General features: G+C 39.2%; 1 protein-coding gene and 1 long non-coding RNA gene across 2 annotated transcripts in view; one reads left to right on the plus strand and one right to left on the minus strand.

Moving 5' to 3' along the window:
* The window catches only part of LOC142097548 (uncharacterized), a 221,564-nt gene that overhangs the window by 85,481 nt on the left and 120,804 nt on the right, over window positions 1-15,279 (plus strand). The gene's annotated exons all lie outside the window — the stretch shown is intronic.
* NTN3 (netrin 3) overlaps window positions 1-15,279 on the minus strand; it is a 54,628-nt gene that overhangs the window by 10,943 nt on the left and 28,406 nt on the right. Inside the window, exons 3-5 of the mRNA XM_075179466.1 lie at window positions 10,300-10,488; window positions 1,963-2,112; window positions 1,648-1,701 (exon numbers count right to left, since the gene is read on the minus strand). Coding sequence (XP_075035567.1) covers window positions 1,648-1,701; window positions 1,963-2,112; window positions 10,300-10,488 — 393 coding nt within the window. The remainder of the gene's footprint in view (window positions 1-1,647; window positions 1,702-1,962; window positions 2,113-10,299; window positions 10,489-15,279) is intronic.

The raw sequence follows: 15,279 nt of genomic DNA on the forward strand, positions 1-15,279 counted from the left end.
TTTTTGCTGTTAAAGTCTACGGGTTAGATTTGGCGCACCTTTTTAAAAGGAAAAGTGGAGGCATTGCCCATAGCAACCAGTCGGATTCTGAGTATCATTTTCTAGCATGTACAAGATTCACGATAGCTAGAATCTGATTGGTTGCTATGGGCAACGCCTTCACTTTTTCTTTTTTCGAAGGTTTGATAAATCTATCTCTATGTTCTTATATGAGCTCTTGTTGTGTGTACAAATCAGGTTACCTATGTGTTGTGTGTAACACTACTTGCGAGCCTGTGTATTGAGTAGCATGGTGACGTAGGCTTATAGCATCCATGCAAGGAGATGTTAGAGACGGATATATAAGTTTACATAATTCAAGAACTGAGCTGGTTATAATGTCTCTATAGCATTTTTGGTGAATACATATAAGATCCTATGTATGCACATATTTCACTGCTGACTACAGTGACTATGGTAGCAGGCCTGGTAGTGTTGGGGTTAATTTATCCCAACCACAAGAATTTTCTGTGTAAGAGTTCTGACCAGCCACCACCTCCCCTCCCGATCCTCAGAAGGATCATCAGAGAGTAGCGGGTACTCGGTACTCCAGCATCCAACCGCACGTGGGCAGTGACTTCTCCACAGACCCCCAAACGCTCTCTTAACCCTTCAGCACCAAACATGCACTTGGCTACGCAAGAGTCAGTTAATCAGCATTAGGTTTGTTACCCCTGATGTTAAATTGGTCAGATGGGAGAATAGAATGACATAAATCAGTGTCCCTGTATTTATTTAAAATGTAATTCTATTAATGATGGAAGAACATTACACCAAATATTTACCACTCCCTGGGCCAAATTCACAAAATAAATTATTTCTTCTTTGTGAATTTGTCATTATTAAATAAGGATTAGAGAAACGTGTTCATATAGACGTATAAAATAAACTTTTTAAACAATGATAGGACAATTTACTAAAAAAGATTGTAGTAAACCTATAGTAAACCACATTGACATTCTAAGTTGACTGTAAGTAAAATACTTGTAAAGTATTAGCAAATTCCATGTTTAGCAAAAAAATGGATTTTCCCCCTATAATTCTTCACAAATTCTATTTTTTGTGACTTTGCCTCATTGTGTTTTATTTCAGCCATCTTCCTGTCTCTTTCTTAACTGTCCCATTTGCTGCTCTCTTTCTCCTCTTCAAACTCACTGGATGTTAGCGGACCAATACATCACTGTATTATGCTATCTAACTATCCTTACTTGACATTGGACAATACAGAACTTGGGCATTCTTTGTCTAGGATGACTATTGTTTTCCTTCATCAGTCACTCAGTTACCCCCCTTGAACTCACTTCTTCACTTCTAATTTTTATACAATTCGGGAAAATGGCCAGGGCCAGTTAACCCTTTGCTTCACATGCTCCCACCCCCCGCGGCCTGGCATATTCTCTGGCGGCGAGCCTGGAAAACTTGTCTCCGAACAGCTTGTCTCGGAAAGCAGGGAAAAATTCCCAGTGTTTTGATGCACGCTTTAAATGTCTGGCATCCACCATCTTCCTCCTGACATGATGAGCTGGCAACTCCGCTAATTTCATTTACTTTGGGGTTGTTATCTAGAACAGAGCACCACCCCTTCCTCCTGCAGATGGTATAACTTACCAGCTGGCTCCTCTGTGCTGGTAAGGGCTGGGGTAGGGACCACTGCTGGGATTTCTGGGGGTGGGAAAAAATGGAAAGATGATTTATAATTCTGCAGTGTTTGCATAAATCATGAGCTGGAGGGACAGGAAAGGTAATAGAGATAAAGGATACTATACATAATAATGGAATAGGTCTACACATTCTAGGAAACTTAGTAATAGATGGAGGAATACTGAATATGTAATGGGTCTCATACAGGAAAAACAGAGGGAAATTAAACATTCAGCAAGTTTACATAAGATAATTATGAAAGGTAACATATAGGGTACTTACTGATGCAAGGAGCGATTGGTGAACGGCTTTGCTGATATCCCTTGGCACATCGGTTACACGTTAGACCAGTCACGCCATCTTTGCAAGGGCATTGTCCTGTGGTCTGGTTGCAGGTCTTACCTGCTGCTCCCACCGGATGGCAGTCACAAGCTGAAAGAGAACCGCCAATTAGCCCTCTGACCCTTAGTATATCAACAGGTCTAACAGCCTGCACAAAATGTTGACCAGTTCGGCATGTAAACATTGAATTTCCTTTCTTTATCTCTAACCACTAGAAATACATAAATCAATCACTGTTGTATCGACAATTCAGTGGTTTCTGAAGACATCGATCATTTTTCAACAAACACAAAGCTGTAATTGTGCATTTACTATAACAGTCTGATTTCATTTGACTTTGGATTATCATTTTGTAATGGAATCGCCTGTAGGAATGAACCCAATTTAAAACCGGTCTTGTAGGCTACACTTCTCAAAGCAGAGGAACCATTGTTTATCCTTTTTTTCTATGAATCCACCGCATGACAAATGGAAAGATGTATCTGCTTTAAAAGTATATGTAGCATGGATCACCTAAGATCGATACCTAGAGCCTGTTCCATACCCCGCCAGTGTCATTACGCGCCTCATGTCTCAGTAATAATGCTTGGAGTGCCAAGGTGTTTAAGCATATGCGCCTAGGAGGAATCTCCTTCCCTTCTTCTCCATCTCTGTTTCATTAAGTTTATCTCATTCCTCCGGTATTCCTTTGCTTGTTAAATGATGCTATGTGGTATCCCAGCATTAAGTTAGTAGCAGGGAGCGTGGAAAGTGTGTGGGCGCTTTCTGAAGACGGTGCTGTGGAGGTAATCCTTTAGTAAATAAATCTTTTTTCTATTGGCCACCTTTTTGGTTTAATGGGAGGAACGGGGAATACAAACCCTGTTTTTTTTTTTATCCTAGGGATTACGGCCAGGCCGCAGAGGTCTGATGCTAGAGTGTAAGTGGATGAGCCTTCACCATAGTTCCGTTTACTAGACAGGAATAGTGGTTTTCCAGACCTTCTACACTTCTCCAGTTGTTCATGGAGTCTCTCGCTGCTATTCAACAGACTTGTTGTGACGACTAAGGAAATATAGGAAAGTGCAATTCATTCACTAGTATAACATATTGAAATATTTTTTTTTTTTTTAAAGCCTGGTTCTACTTAAAATTTGAAGAATAACCTTGGATACTATCCAATAAGAAATATATTGCACAACACTTTCCAGAATGTGGGCATAGGGCGTAACATCAAATATACACGGCGCTATGTAAAAAATGTGCATGCATATACAAAATCATATGTATACAAGTATAGATATTATGGGATCAAAGCTGCTAAGTCAAAAAAACTATGTTTCTGGGCAGTGGATATTATTGCAGAGAGCTTGTGACTGGTTAAGTGCAATCTGCTTAACCCATTATAAGGATTCATGATTGAGAGACATAAATAGAACACCATCCTTTTCCGAACAAAACCATAGCCGAGACCTCACCAGTGGTCTAGTAACTATCATAAACCACAACTGATGTTGCCGTCCATTTGCTGAAAGAAGTTAAGTGAAACTGCACTGAGGGAAAAGGGTTCACTGAAGATGTCTCAACTGCTGGCGATCACAAGTACCGCAGAGATTTATGGGTTTGTAGTCACTGCCAAAGTACTGGGAGATGGCGTCACAAAGTTATTTCACTGCTGGTATTTTGCATAATGTAGGAAGTCTTGAACTTGTGTGTGTTCCCTGAATCAAAGCTACACTAAATATGTCAACCAGATAAACAGTAAAATATGGGACCTGAACCACTACAGGAGTTGTTCAAACCATGCACGGATTATTCCCTATGCAACAAGTTCCCAGGGCTTACAATTTGTGGAGGTGTTTGTGTGGGTTGGTGGTGGGGCGGTTACGGGGCTGGTAGACAGGTTAGGATGGATCTATTCACACCGTATTATTGTCTGTTGGGCTAACTCATCTATACAGTGAAATCTTTGCAAGCTTGTCAGGGAAAATAAAAACTGGGGGCTAGGAAGTGTACCAGAGAACCAACAGAGTTTTTATCCGCACCTGCTATAAATAGATGTAACCTGGGAATATAAAACCTCGGATGATAGAAAGGACTAATATCCAGGATATGCCAGAGGAAAGGTCTGGAATCCTCCGCACACATAATAAAGAGACCCACAAGATTTGGAAGCTTTGTACTATACAGGGTTATCCCCGAAGGAGGAGGTATCAGAGTAAAATTGGCCAGTTCCTATTCTCCAAGGCTATAATTTTGTAATGAGTTAATAAGGCTGCGGTTGTCGCTTCTTATCTTAGTGGGCGTCTTCCCACTTATTATGAGAGTTTAGTTTAGCCAACTATAATTGGATAATAACAATAACACTGTTCTTTCCGTCTGTGAAGAGATTTAATCTCTGACACCTCGCAGCAGGAGCATCTTCAGGGAAATGCCAATCTTTACTGTACAGACATCTCAGGTGGTTTATTGTCCCAGAATCCTCAGCTACAAGTGTTAAATCATAATGTAGGATATGTGCTAATTGTTGAATTGGAGATAGAATCACTCACTTCATTACAGGCATGTTTACTAAAGCCCTGTCATCAATATTTCAGTGTTTGTTTTAATATATTCTGTTAAATTATATACAGTTGAGCTCTGGTAACTAGAATGGCTGTATGACACAATATTGAGGTGTTACTGTCATCCCCACACGGAGGTAGATTTATCAAACCTTCTAAAAAGAAAAAGTGGAGGTGTTGCCCATAGCAACCAATCAGATTCTAGCTATCATTTATCTAGTACATTCTTGAAAATGATAGCTAGAATCTGATCTGTTGCTATGGGCAACACCTCCACTTTTCCTTTTTGAAAGGGTTGATAACTCTACCCCATTGGTGTTATCTCCCTTTCATCAGCTTAAAGCAGCCAATGGAGTTAGGCAACAGAATGCCAGCATGAAAGGGACTTCGTTATATGATTTCTACCCAAAGATGAAAATTCAGTTTAGTGAGGAATACGCCTAAGGAAATTCTGGTCCCCAAAGCTTAGTGACCTAGAGTAAACCATTCAGGATATCAAACAGGTCCCCCAACATTTTGTGCTCTGCAGCCTCTTCTCACAGTGTATTGCACAGCTGTAAGTAGACAGGTCAAGAGAGCAAGGGGTAAATGTATCAAGCTGAGAGTTTTCTGGCGATTTTGAAAAGTGGAGATGTTGCCTATAGCAACCAATCAGATTCTAGCTGTCATTTTGTAGAATGTTCTAAATAAATGATAACTAGAATCTGATTGGTTTTTCAAACCCGCCGGAAAACTCTCAGCTTGATACATTTACCCCCAAGTAGGCTGCAGCAGGACTCTCTTCATTGCTGCCAACCCAGACTTTTTTCATAGAGGCAGCGAATTTTCCACCAGTGGTAGCCCGCAGGAGCCAGTGGAGCTGGGGCACTAGCATGCAGGACACAGGGGACCTGCCAGTTATCTTAAATATCATATCCCCAGATAACTAAACTTTGGAGACTGGGTTTACTTTAGAATATTCAGAGACATTTCTATTATTATTGTGGGTCCCTTTAAATAAAACAAGTTAAGAAATTAGATAATACACAATCCAGATCTGATAGATTAGCAGTATATGCTATGAAATAAGAGAATGTAAATTCTTGGTATGTGAGCTTTAAATATATATGCAGGTGCACTGTTATGTATGTTGTCTGTGGGAAGCTTTCATCCATTTCTAAGTGACATCTGCAAAATGTACCACAGTCCATAATGTTTAATGTGTGACGTTAGATGGATGCATCCCCAACCAGAGGCAACTCTGCTATTGTCACAGATAATTTCCATGAACTACATTTGTGACGATTATAGATTTACCAAGTGTCATAGAGCACAGTGCCACTGACTGGTGCTACATACAATGCCAATCTGTTTTAATGACAAACGAATGGAACTGTGAGTAAACATACTGAATAACGTGTTGGAAACAGACTAGAAATGTAACAAACACAGATGTACCATACATGATCTTGCCCAGTGTCCTGTCCATGGTACTGATAGCAGTGAGTGTGACAACCAAAGGCAGTCTTATCTGTACTTAAATATTTTACAGAAACAGGAAGTGTTCAATCAAGATTTAGGTTAGCATTGTCCATATATATGTACATGTAACACCCTAATCTTTACCCTTATAGTTCTCACAGTTATAATTACGGATCAGAGGGAAGCCAGGTATTGGTTGGTAAATTTACACTGTCAAATATTTTTAATTGAGATAGTGAGAGGATATTCCAACCACCTCGTTTATACCCTCAATACATATGGCTAGAAATGCACCTAAACTTATCTGAAAAGCCTGTACAAATACTTTGGACTGTACTTCAACAAACTCAAAAAGACACAGCACTAGAATACTATTTAGTTGATAAATTGTATGGCTTTTTTGCCTGAAAGGGTGACTTTCTTTCACTATTACTTATATATAGGAGTTTTTTGTCTATCAAGCTCATACCATATCATTGTTTTTTATTATGTATTTTGTGTATTATAGCAATAATTTTTTATATATTCTTGGTTTCTGCCCTGGTTTTTTGCCATACAATTTATCAACTAATAAATAGTATTCTAGCGCTGTGTCTTTTTGAGCTTGTTGTAGTTTTTGTGGCAATTAGCAATTGGCCCCTTGTTTATCAGCTGCTTTGATATATCTCTTACACAGCCTAGCGCAGAATGTTTTGCTTAATTGGACTGTACTTCAAATCAATTTAGGTGTGTTCTATTAAAAAAAAAAAGTCTACTGAAACACACATTGAAGCAGCGGACAATAGTATTTCAAAACTACAGGGCAACATTTTGTGAATACATCTACAAAGGCTTCATTCTGTTGTGTTCCTGTAATATGATTTGTAGAATGCAATGTGGGAATGGGCTCTTACTCTGTTGTGGAACAGTTAATAAAATGTCTTAATAACAAATAAAACTGCTATATTATATAACTTCTTCCCTTTCCTTCATCTTTTCCTTTACACTTGAATATTTGCACTTTTGGAAAGAAAAATCCCTCTTTTTTTAATATTTGTCTTAAGAACATCCACTAATAAATGTTCATGTGTTGCATCTCAATGGGATTTACAGAGTTTCCATTTATTTATTTATTTATTTCCTGTTGTTTGGAAAACAGTTCAATAAAAACACAAGATAGAAAAATAATGACCCCACTAAATCTACCCATTGCATCCCAGTGTGGATCTACTACAAGGACTGCAATGTTGACATCCTCAGGTATCACTGCAGGAATATTTCATGAAATGACTTAGCTCTTGGCCAAGTTAACAGAGTTCAAGCAGGGAAACCATGAAATCATCACCTGGTATCATGAACTGGAGTTATCTATGGCTAAGTAGCATTACTGTCTGCTACTGGCTACAGCGGTTCAGTTTGAGTTTAATAATACAATATACATAATCCCTAAACTCTTGTTTGATGTAAAAAAATTAAAAATAGTTTAATCTCTATGGTTGAAGACAAAATTAACGTGTCCCAAGGAGCATAGTATGAAGGACAAAGTATTATAAAGGCGAAGACCCTTTAAACAGCTGTCTGTAACTCCCCCTCCCAGCGACTACCTCAGCTGCAGCTGTTTAGAAGACAGAGCTGTATTTTCCGTGTGAAAAATGGGAGGAATTTAACCCAAATGGGGAAAATCACAGCTGGTAGAGTCATTTAGCCAATAGCTAACTGGCAAAAGAAAAGGAGGAGAGGGGGGGAGGGGCGCGTTAGGCCTCATTAGGAGAAACTAATTGCCACCTTGTTATGGGACAGGAAAAAAAAAAAAGGAGAGAGAGAGGGAAATTCTTTCCAGGATTTTTTTCAACTTTAACAGTGGAAAAAGGAACGTGTTAGGAAGCTTAAAAAAAAAATATATAAAGTGAATAAACCTAGAGGATTGAGGTGCCCGGCGGAATCTAGGGTTCAAATCTGAATTTGAGGAACTGAAATAAAGGAGACATAACCCTATAATGTAGATTAGAGGAAATTATTCAGTGCTGAGGGAGAAAGGATTTCTCAGACAAAGCTAGATTACAGCACAGGTGCTATTACAGCCGTATAGCATTAGTCCAGTATGCATTAGGTCAGGGCATATCTGCCAAGAATGCAGGTTTTCAGGATCTCCCTGTCTGAACATGGCTGTGCATAGGTAGATACAGTCTTTTACGCTTGCCTATTGAAGCACAAGATAATTAACAGCATCTAGTGTGGGGATAAGGCTTATCCTGACTGGTATTGAATAACAAAATATATTACCCCCTCCACACTGGGTGCTGCCAATTACTTTGATGTGAATTCTTGTTTATGATTGGCTAGTGTAACACACTGTTGAAAACCTCCAGGTGAGACCTTCTCACCTGTGCATATGTACAAGTGGGAGTGGGAAGTGTACTGGTGATATGGTGACTATAGGTATTAATTATATTCTGAATAAGGTTTCCATGCATACACCCCCCAGCTTCCTGGTAGCAGAAACAGGTTAGTTTAACTCTAAAGCTGGGTACACACTACAGATTTTTCACCCAATAATCTTGCCAATCACACGATAAACGACCGTTAGGTCCGATATCGCATTAGTGTGTTCGCTCCCACCATCATGTTTTATCGTACCAAAGCGCATTGTATCGTTTTATTGGATTTTATAAACGGACTAAAAAGGTTAAGTCAATCATTTGATGAGTGAGCGCTTACACAAGTCAGTTGTATATAGTTAGGCACCAGCAGAGTAAGGGGAGATGTTATTTACCTGAGAAGATTTCTGTATAAATCACTGCACAGATCTGTACAGGATGGGCAGGAAATCATGTCTGGCTGTGTCGCTCTCATTTAATCAAAACATATTTTAGTTTTTAGCAGCTGACCTGGTAAACCTAAACTGAAACTCATATCATTTCCCAATTCCGTTGTCCCCATAAAACCTTTATGTGTATGTTGAAAGTAAAAATATTCGTATATATATATATACAGAAACCTAAAACTAACTGTATCCATATGCTGAGCTCCCAATGTTAGAGATAATATGATACATTTTTCTTTCATAGCTTTTAAAACGCCATTAGCTTAGGTTAACCTTTATCTGCTGACGGACAATACTTCAACCCAGTAAACTACTGGTATCATTACCCTCAACCATCTTATTAAAAACATTCAAAACTCTATAACTTCAGTGATCTATCAAACTCTGCCCTTCACCTCCAATCAAATTACACATTACTTTTCATTAACTAAACTTAAAATGTTTTCAGTACGTTATCGTACAGATTGAAGTGAGCTGTCCTCCTTTCTCTTTCTTGTCTAAACCGCTGTATATAGAGGAAACCATTTATTAACTGCTGCCCAGATTCGGACATATTTCTGAGAAATGTGTTCCTTACCAAGTCGCTGACTTGATCTGAATTAATAAACAGCTCTGATAAAAGCTAAGCTCTTACACAGACTTTACACTATTTTATCTGTTCACACCTCAAATGTTTTAAATGTTAAATCAGAGCAAAGAATCTTCATTATTGTTTACAATCTGCTGCTGTCAGCAATGACGCTACCACCCTATTTCTGAGAGGTCAGCACGGAGGCTTTCAGCAATTTATGTAAATAATATAAACCAGTATAGGCTGCCTATTTGTCATTTGCAATAGTGGTAAATAGTTTGTAAGTGTGTTGGTGTGTTTTATTTGTCCACAGTCCCACACTACTACAGGCGGGTTCAGGAATAGAGCTTGGTGACATTGAAGGACTGTAACTAAATTCTTAGTTAGTCCCCACTAGGGATGTGGAGGGGGGGGGGGGGGCTACTTTATAATCTGCTGGGCCTCTCACTGAACCAGTTGGTGCTGTGAAGAACCCAATCCCCAGTTATATTACTCACTGTGAGCTTCTACAGTCATTTTTTTCCAGGGTGCTTATTACTTTAATAACTGTCCCTCATCACCCATGGGACCTGTTATATAGTTTTAGGCACACTTTTTCAGCAGACCATCTCTGGTGTTTTTCACCGTCCTGGTTACAATCAAGGCACAGGGTCCAAGCAATTTCAGTCTGTCTGCTAAAGCACATACACATCTATTAGTTAGATGCATTTATTGAATGCATTTAGCGGTGTTTACAATGCACTTTGATTAAATGTCATGCAGTAAACGCCATAATGTTTACTAACACACAACTATTGAAACTTTTTTGTTTTAGCAGTTATATGTGTTTAGCAAATGTAAACTGCCCAGGTGTACCTACCTGAAGTACATACCCTAAGCAGCTCAGACACCTGCCTTACCTTTGCACGCTCTCCTATCTGTGATAGCTCGGCTGACATCCCGGTAGAAGCCCTCCTTGCAGTAGTGGCAGTGCCTGCCTGCCGTATTGTGTCTGCAGTTCAGGCACACCCCGCCGCTCTTCCTCCCCGACAGCTTGTACAGTTCCATGTTAAAGCGACATCGACGGGCGTGCAGGTTGCAAGTGCAGGCTGAGGACAAACAAACAGAGAATTGGTGCTTATTCCATCATACTATAAATGTGGCTACAGAGAACTACTACATAGATACATTAAATGACTTATCGGTATAATTCCTTCTAAATATGGCTTCACGGACAACATTCGGCAAATATCATCATCATCATCATCATCATCTATTTATATAGCGCCACTGATTCCGCAGCGCTGTACAGAGAACTCATTCACATCTGTCCCTGCCCCATTGGAGCTTACAGTCTAAATTCCCTAATATAGACACACACTAACAGACAGACTCATACAGACAGGTAGAGACTAGGGTCAATTTTTGATAGCAGCCAATTAACCTACTAGTATGTTTTTGGAGTGTGGGAGGAAACCGGAGCACCCGGAGGAAACCCACGCAAACACAGGGAGAACATACAAACTCCACACAGATAAGGCCATTGCCATGAATATATACTGACGCTGACTCTAAACAATCATTTCAAACGATCCATCCCCCGACTACACAGAATGGAGGCAGTCATGAGAATATTCATAATAATCTACTCACTACCAAGCACTTCTCATGCATTAATGGTAAACATATTCGTAGTCATGTGATTGTGCAGGCTTGCGTTCATTATGTGTACTTGCATGCCTTGTGCACATAAGATGGCCGCAGTCGCGCTCACACAGAGGAGAAGGGTGCATGGCTGGCACTTCAGAAATATCAAAAGGTCTGTCTTGTTTATTGCTGGCACTGTACAAACGTTACCTCCAGTATTGCCCATAGGTGTATTATTTGGAGTCTACTAGTAGATATAAGCTAAAGTTCTCTTTAAAATCCATTGTTTTCATGGTAAGTAGCGGGCAAACACACACCTACCTAGCTGCTTACTAACTGAATAAAGCCGATCAACTTTATTGTATTATTTCTACATTTTCAACCAAGCACTGCACTTAGGATACATAAACAATTTTGACCCGCGATGGGTCGCATATGACAGTCCGCTGATGAGATTAATCTGTTCATAAAACATGGCTCCCTATGATCCTGTCTGATTGTGTCACATCATGATGTGATTTCACCCGCCAGCTGCAGAATAACGTGACACGAGGAGGTTGGCCAATGCAGGGCAATGTGTTAACACTATTAAGAGACTAATCTCATGAGGTTTTGCCCCATGGTCACGTGCATTTGTTTGTGGGACAAAATCACCTGTATTGCCCTGGTATTATACTACACAAGGGGTAAATTTGTCAAGTTGCGGGTTTGAAAAAGTGAAGACGTTGCCAATAGTAATCAATCAGATTCTAGCTGTCATTTTGTAGAATGTACTCAATAAAGGATAACTAGAATCTGCTTGGTTGCTATAGGCAACATCTCCACTTTTTCAAACACGTAGCTTGATAAATTTACCCCCCAAAAGTAACAGAGGTCAGAGGTCTTCTTGGAAGATTGTCTTTGATCGGGCAGCACGGTGGCTAAGTGGTTAGCACTTCTGCCTCACAGCGCAGTTTGATTCCCGACAATGGCCTTATCTGTGTGGGGTTTGTATGTTCTCCCCATGTTTGCATGGGTTTCCTCCGGGTGCTTCGGTTTCCTCCCACAATCCAAACACATATTGGTAGGTTAACTGGCTTGTATCAAAATTGACCCTAGTCTGTGTGTGTGTGTGTATGTATGTTAGGGAGGTTAGACTGTAAGCTCTAATGGGGCAGGGACTGATGTGAGTGAGTTCTCTGTACAGTGCTGCGAAATTAGTGGCGCTATATAAATAAATTATGATGATGATGATGATACTAATAGTGTTGCAGGCAGTAGTATATTAGCAGGCATATGTGTATTCCAGTGTACATATTCTATTATGTGACATGGAGCCTATGTTAACCCCTTTACTGCCATGTCAGTGTCTTTAAATTCTTCCTGACTACAAAGGGTCCCCTCCTAACCCCTGGAAATAGTATATTTATGTAGACAGTAGGTATGTCCTCTTTTAAACACACAGATGTCAGCGCTCACAGTGTCTGTGTGTGAATGTCTGTAGCTGGGTGTTTGTCAGTGTGTGTTTGGCAGAGTCCACCTGTGTTTGTGTGAGCTTGTCTCTGTCTGTTTAAATGTCTTTCTGTGCGTGTAATCCATATATACAAAGGACATCACTTTTATATGTTTATACGCTGATGGATTTTAACAAGCTGCATCTCTGTCTAAGGTGTCTCAATGTGCAGTAAACTGTATACCGTTGCTATAAAATTTAATCACTCCCTTCGGTATTTTTCACATTTTATTTTCTTGCATCATCAAAATCAAAATGAGAATTACAAAAAAAAAAAAGGTAAAGCTTTTTTTCTTAATTGCAAATTAACACAATAATTGATTAAATAAATATTCACACTTGATTTAATATATGTTAGAAGTGCATTTAGCTGCAATTACAGTTGCTAGTCTTTTTTGGCAAGTCTCTACCGGCTTTCAACATCTGCACACTGTAAATTCACCCTTTCTCTATTGTAATAGTGCCTTGGTTCCATCAGGTTGGCTGGGGACCGTTGGTGAACAGCAATTTATAAATCCTTACACAGCTTCTCAATAGGATTATAATTTGGGATTTGACTGGACCACTCCAGGCCACTGATTTGTTTTTGTAATTAAACCACTTCAGTGTGGTCTTTGTTATATTCTTTGTGTCACTGTCCTGCTTGAATATACATCTGCTCCCAAATTCTGCAGCAGGTTTTCTGCTGCGATTTGTCTTTATCTTGGTCTATCCGTTTTGTCCTCTTTTCTGACAATTTGTCAAGAAGCCTTCCCTATAACAATGTGCTCCTGCCTCTATGCTTCACGTCAGGTATAGCGTTGTTGGGATGATGCACAGTGTTAGGCTTGTACCAAATATAGGCCCTAGCATTGAGGCCAAAAAAAGTTCACTCTTAGTGTCGTGAGACTATAAAAATCCTCCTCCAGTTGTGGGTCTCACACGCACTGTTCCCTCTAAGTTGGGAGATGTGGGAATTATAGTCTTAAAATATTTTACTTGTTAGGAAAAATCCTGCAGATTGTGAATGGAACTCTTCAGGGTGGAGTTTTCATTAAATAAACGTTTTAACTCTTTTCTAGGTTGCTCAGGTTAGAACAAAGGTGCCCAAACTCAGTCCTCAAAAGCTACCAACAGTTCATGTTTTCAGGATCTCTTTAATCATGCACAGGTGAGTTAATCTATTTGGCTGGCTCAGTAATTATCCCACTAGTTTCTAGAGACAGAAATCCTGAAAACATGACCTGTTGGTAGCTGTTATAGAGAACTTCACAGCTGTGTCATATTCTCTCAAATTTTCTTTGTATGATGGACCTGACAGTGTTCCAACGGGCATTAAAAGGCTTTGCAATCTTCTTCCTCTGATTGATGCTTTTCAAAAACCTTTTCTCGGATTTGCTTTGAATGTTCTTTGATCTTTATGATGAAGCTCTTGTTTGGAAATGCACTACCCAACTAAGGGCCCACGGACAGGTGTATTTATTTTGAAGTCAATTGAAACACTTTAATTGTACACATGTGGATGCCAGTCATTTAATTACGTGATCTCCAAAGACAACTGGCTGCTCCAGAGTTTATTTAGCTGCACGTTAACAAAGGGGAAAAACGTTTTTGTGCTCACTTACTCTCTGTGTTGTATTTGTAATTAATTGAAAAAAAAGCGTTAGAGTTGCTTTTACTTGACATTACAGAAGGTCTCATTTACAAATATTCTATTTAAGTGCAAAATTTTTGCTGAAATCACAGCAATCAATCAGCAGTTTGCGTTTATCGGTCAATGCAAGAAAGAATTAAAGTATGTATACTGATAAAAAAATATGTTAAATTATCATTTAATTGATATAATTTTTGTTTAAATAATTATTTTAATAATAGTTATTACTTCCTTTTAATGACTGACCGGTCCACACTTTTATGCACATCAAATTCTCATGGAATGAGCAAACAGAACTCCACTGAAACTAGTTTATAGCAAAGTGATGTGAACATCAAGGCATTTTGCTCTTTGTAAAAATTGCAATATCAGGCAAATTAGGAAATGCCCTTTTAGTGGCCCGTTAAATCCGCCATTGTGCCTCGCAAAGTTCCTCTGTTACACTAACAACAGTACATAGGCAGGAACAATGTATAGTTGCGAAATGTCCCTGGAAAGGTCCTTGTTTTTCAGTATTGACCAACAGTACAGTACAAATTGTATATTGAATGCGTCTCTCAGTATCTCTTTTTACTCTCTAGACCAGTGTTGGCTAACCTGTGGCACTCCAGGTGTTGTGAAACTACAAGTCCCAGCATGCTTTGCCAATATGTAGCAGCTTATTATGGAAGGGTATGCTGGGACTTGTAGTTTGACAACACCTGGAGTGTGTCAGGTTAGCCAACACTGCTCTAGATGTACAGCGCTGCGGAATTAGTGGCGCTATATAAATAAATGATGATGATGATAGTCTTTGATTTAGAAGTTACACGTGCCAGTAGCTATCACATGACAAAAGTATGCAACTAAGATATACTATGTAAACGCTTTGTATGTACAGTACGCATTGAATGTGTATATATATATATATTTGAAAATTAATATTTATATAAATTATTATACTGTTAACAGTTGTTATTTTATTTTATGATCAAATAAAAATTGCATGCGTTCTGATGTGACCTGTTATTGTACATACTCTTGTGCGTGTACTGCAGCCTGTTGTCCGTGTCTACATACAGCAAGTACTGTTTAGGCAGAGTGTACTTACCCAGATTCAGATCAAAACGTATCTTGAGATCCGCTAGG

This window comes from Mixophyes fleayi, chromosome 7 (genome assembly GCF_038048845.1).
Source record: "Mixophyes fleayi isolate aMixFle1 chromosome 7, aMixFle1.hap1, whole genome shotgun sequence".
NCBI lineage: Eukaryota > Metazoa > Chordata > Amphibia > Anura > Limnodynastidae > Mixophyes > Mixophyes fleayi.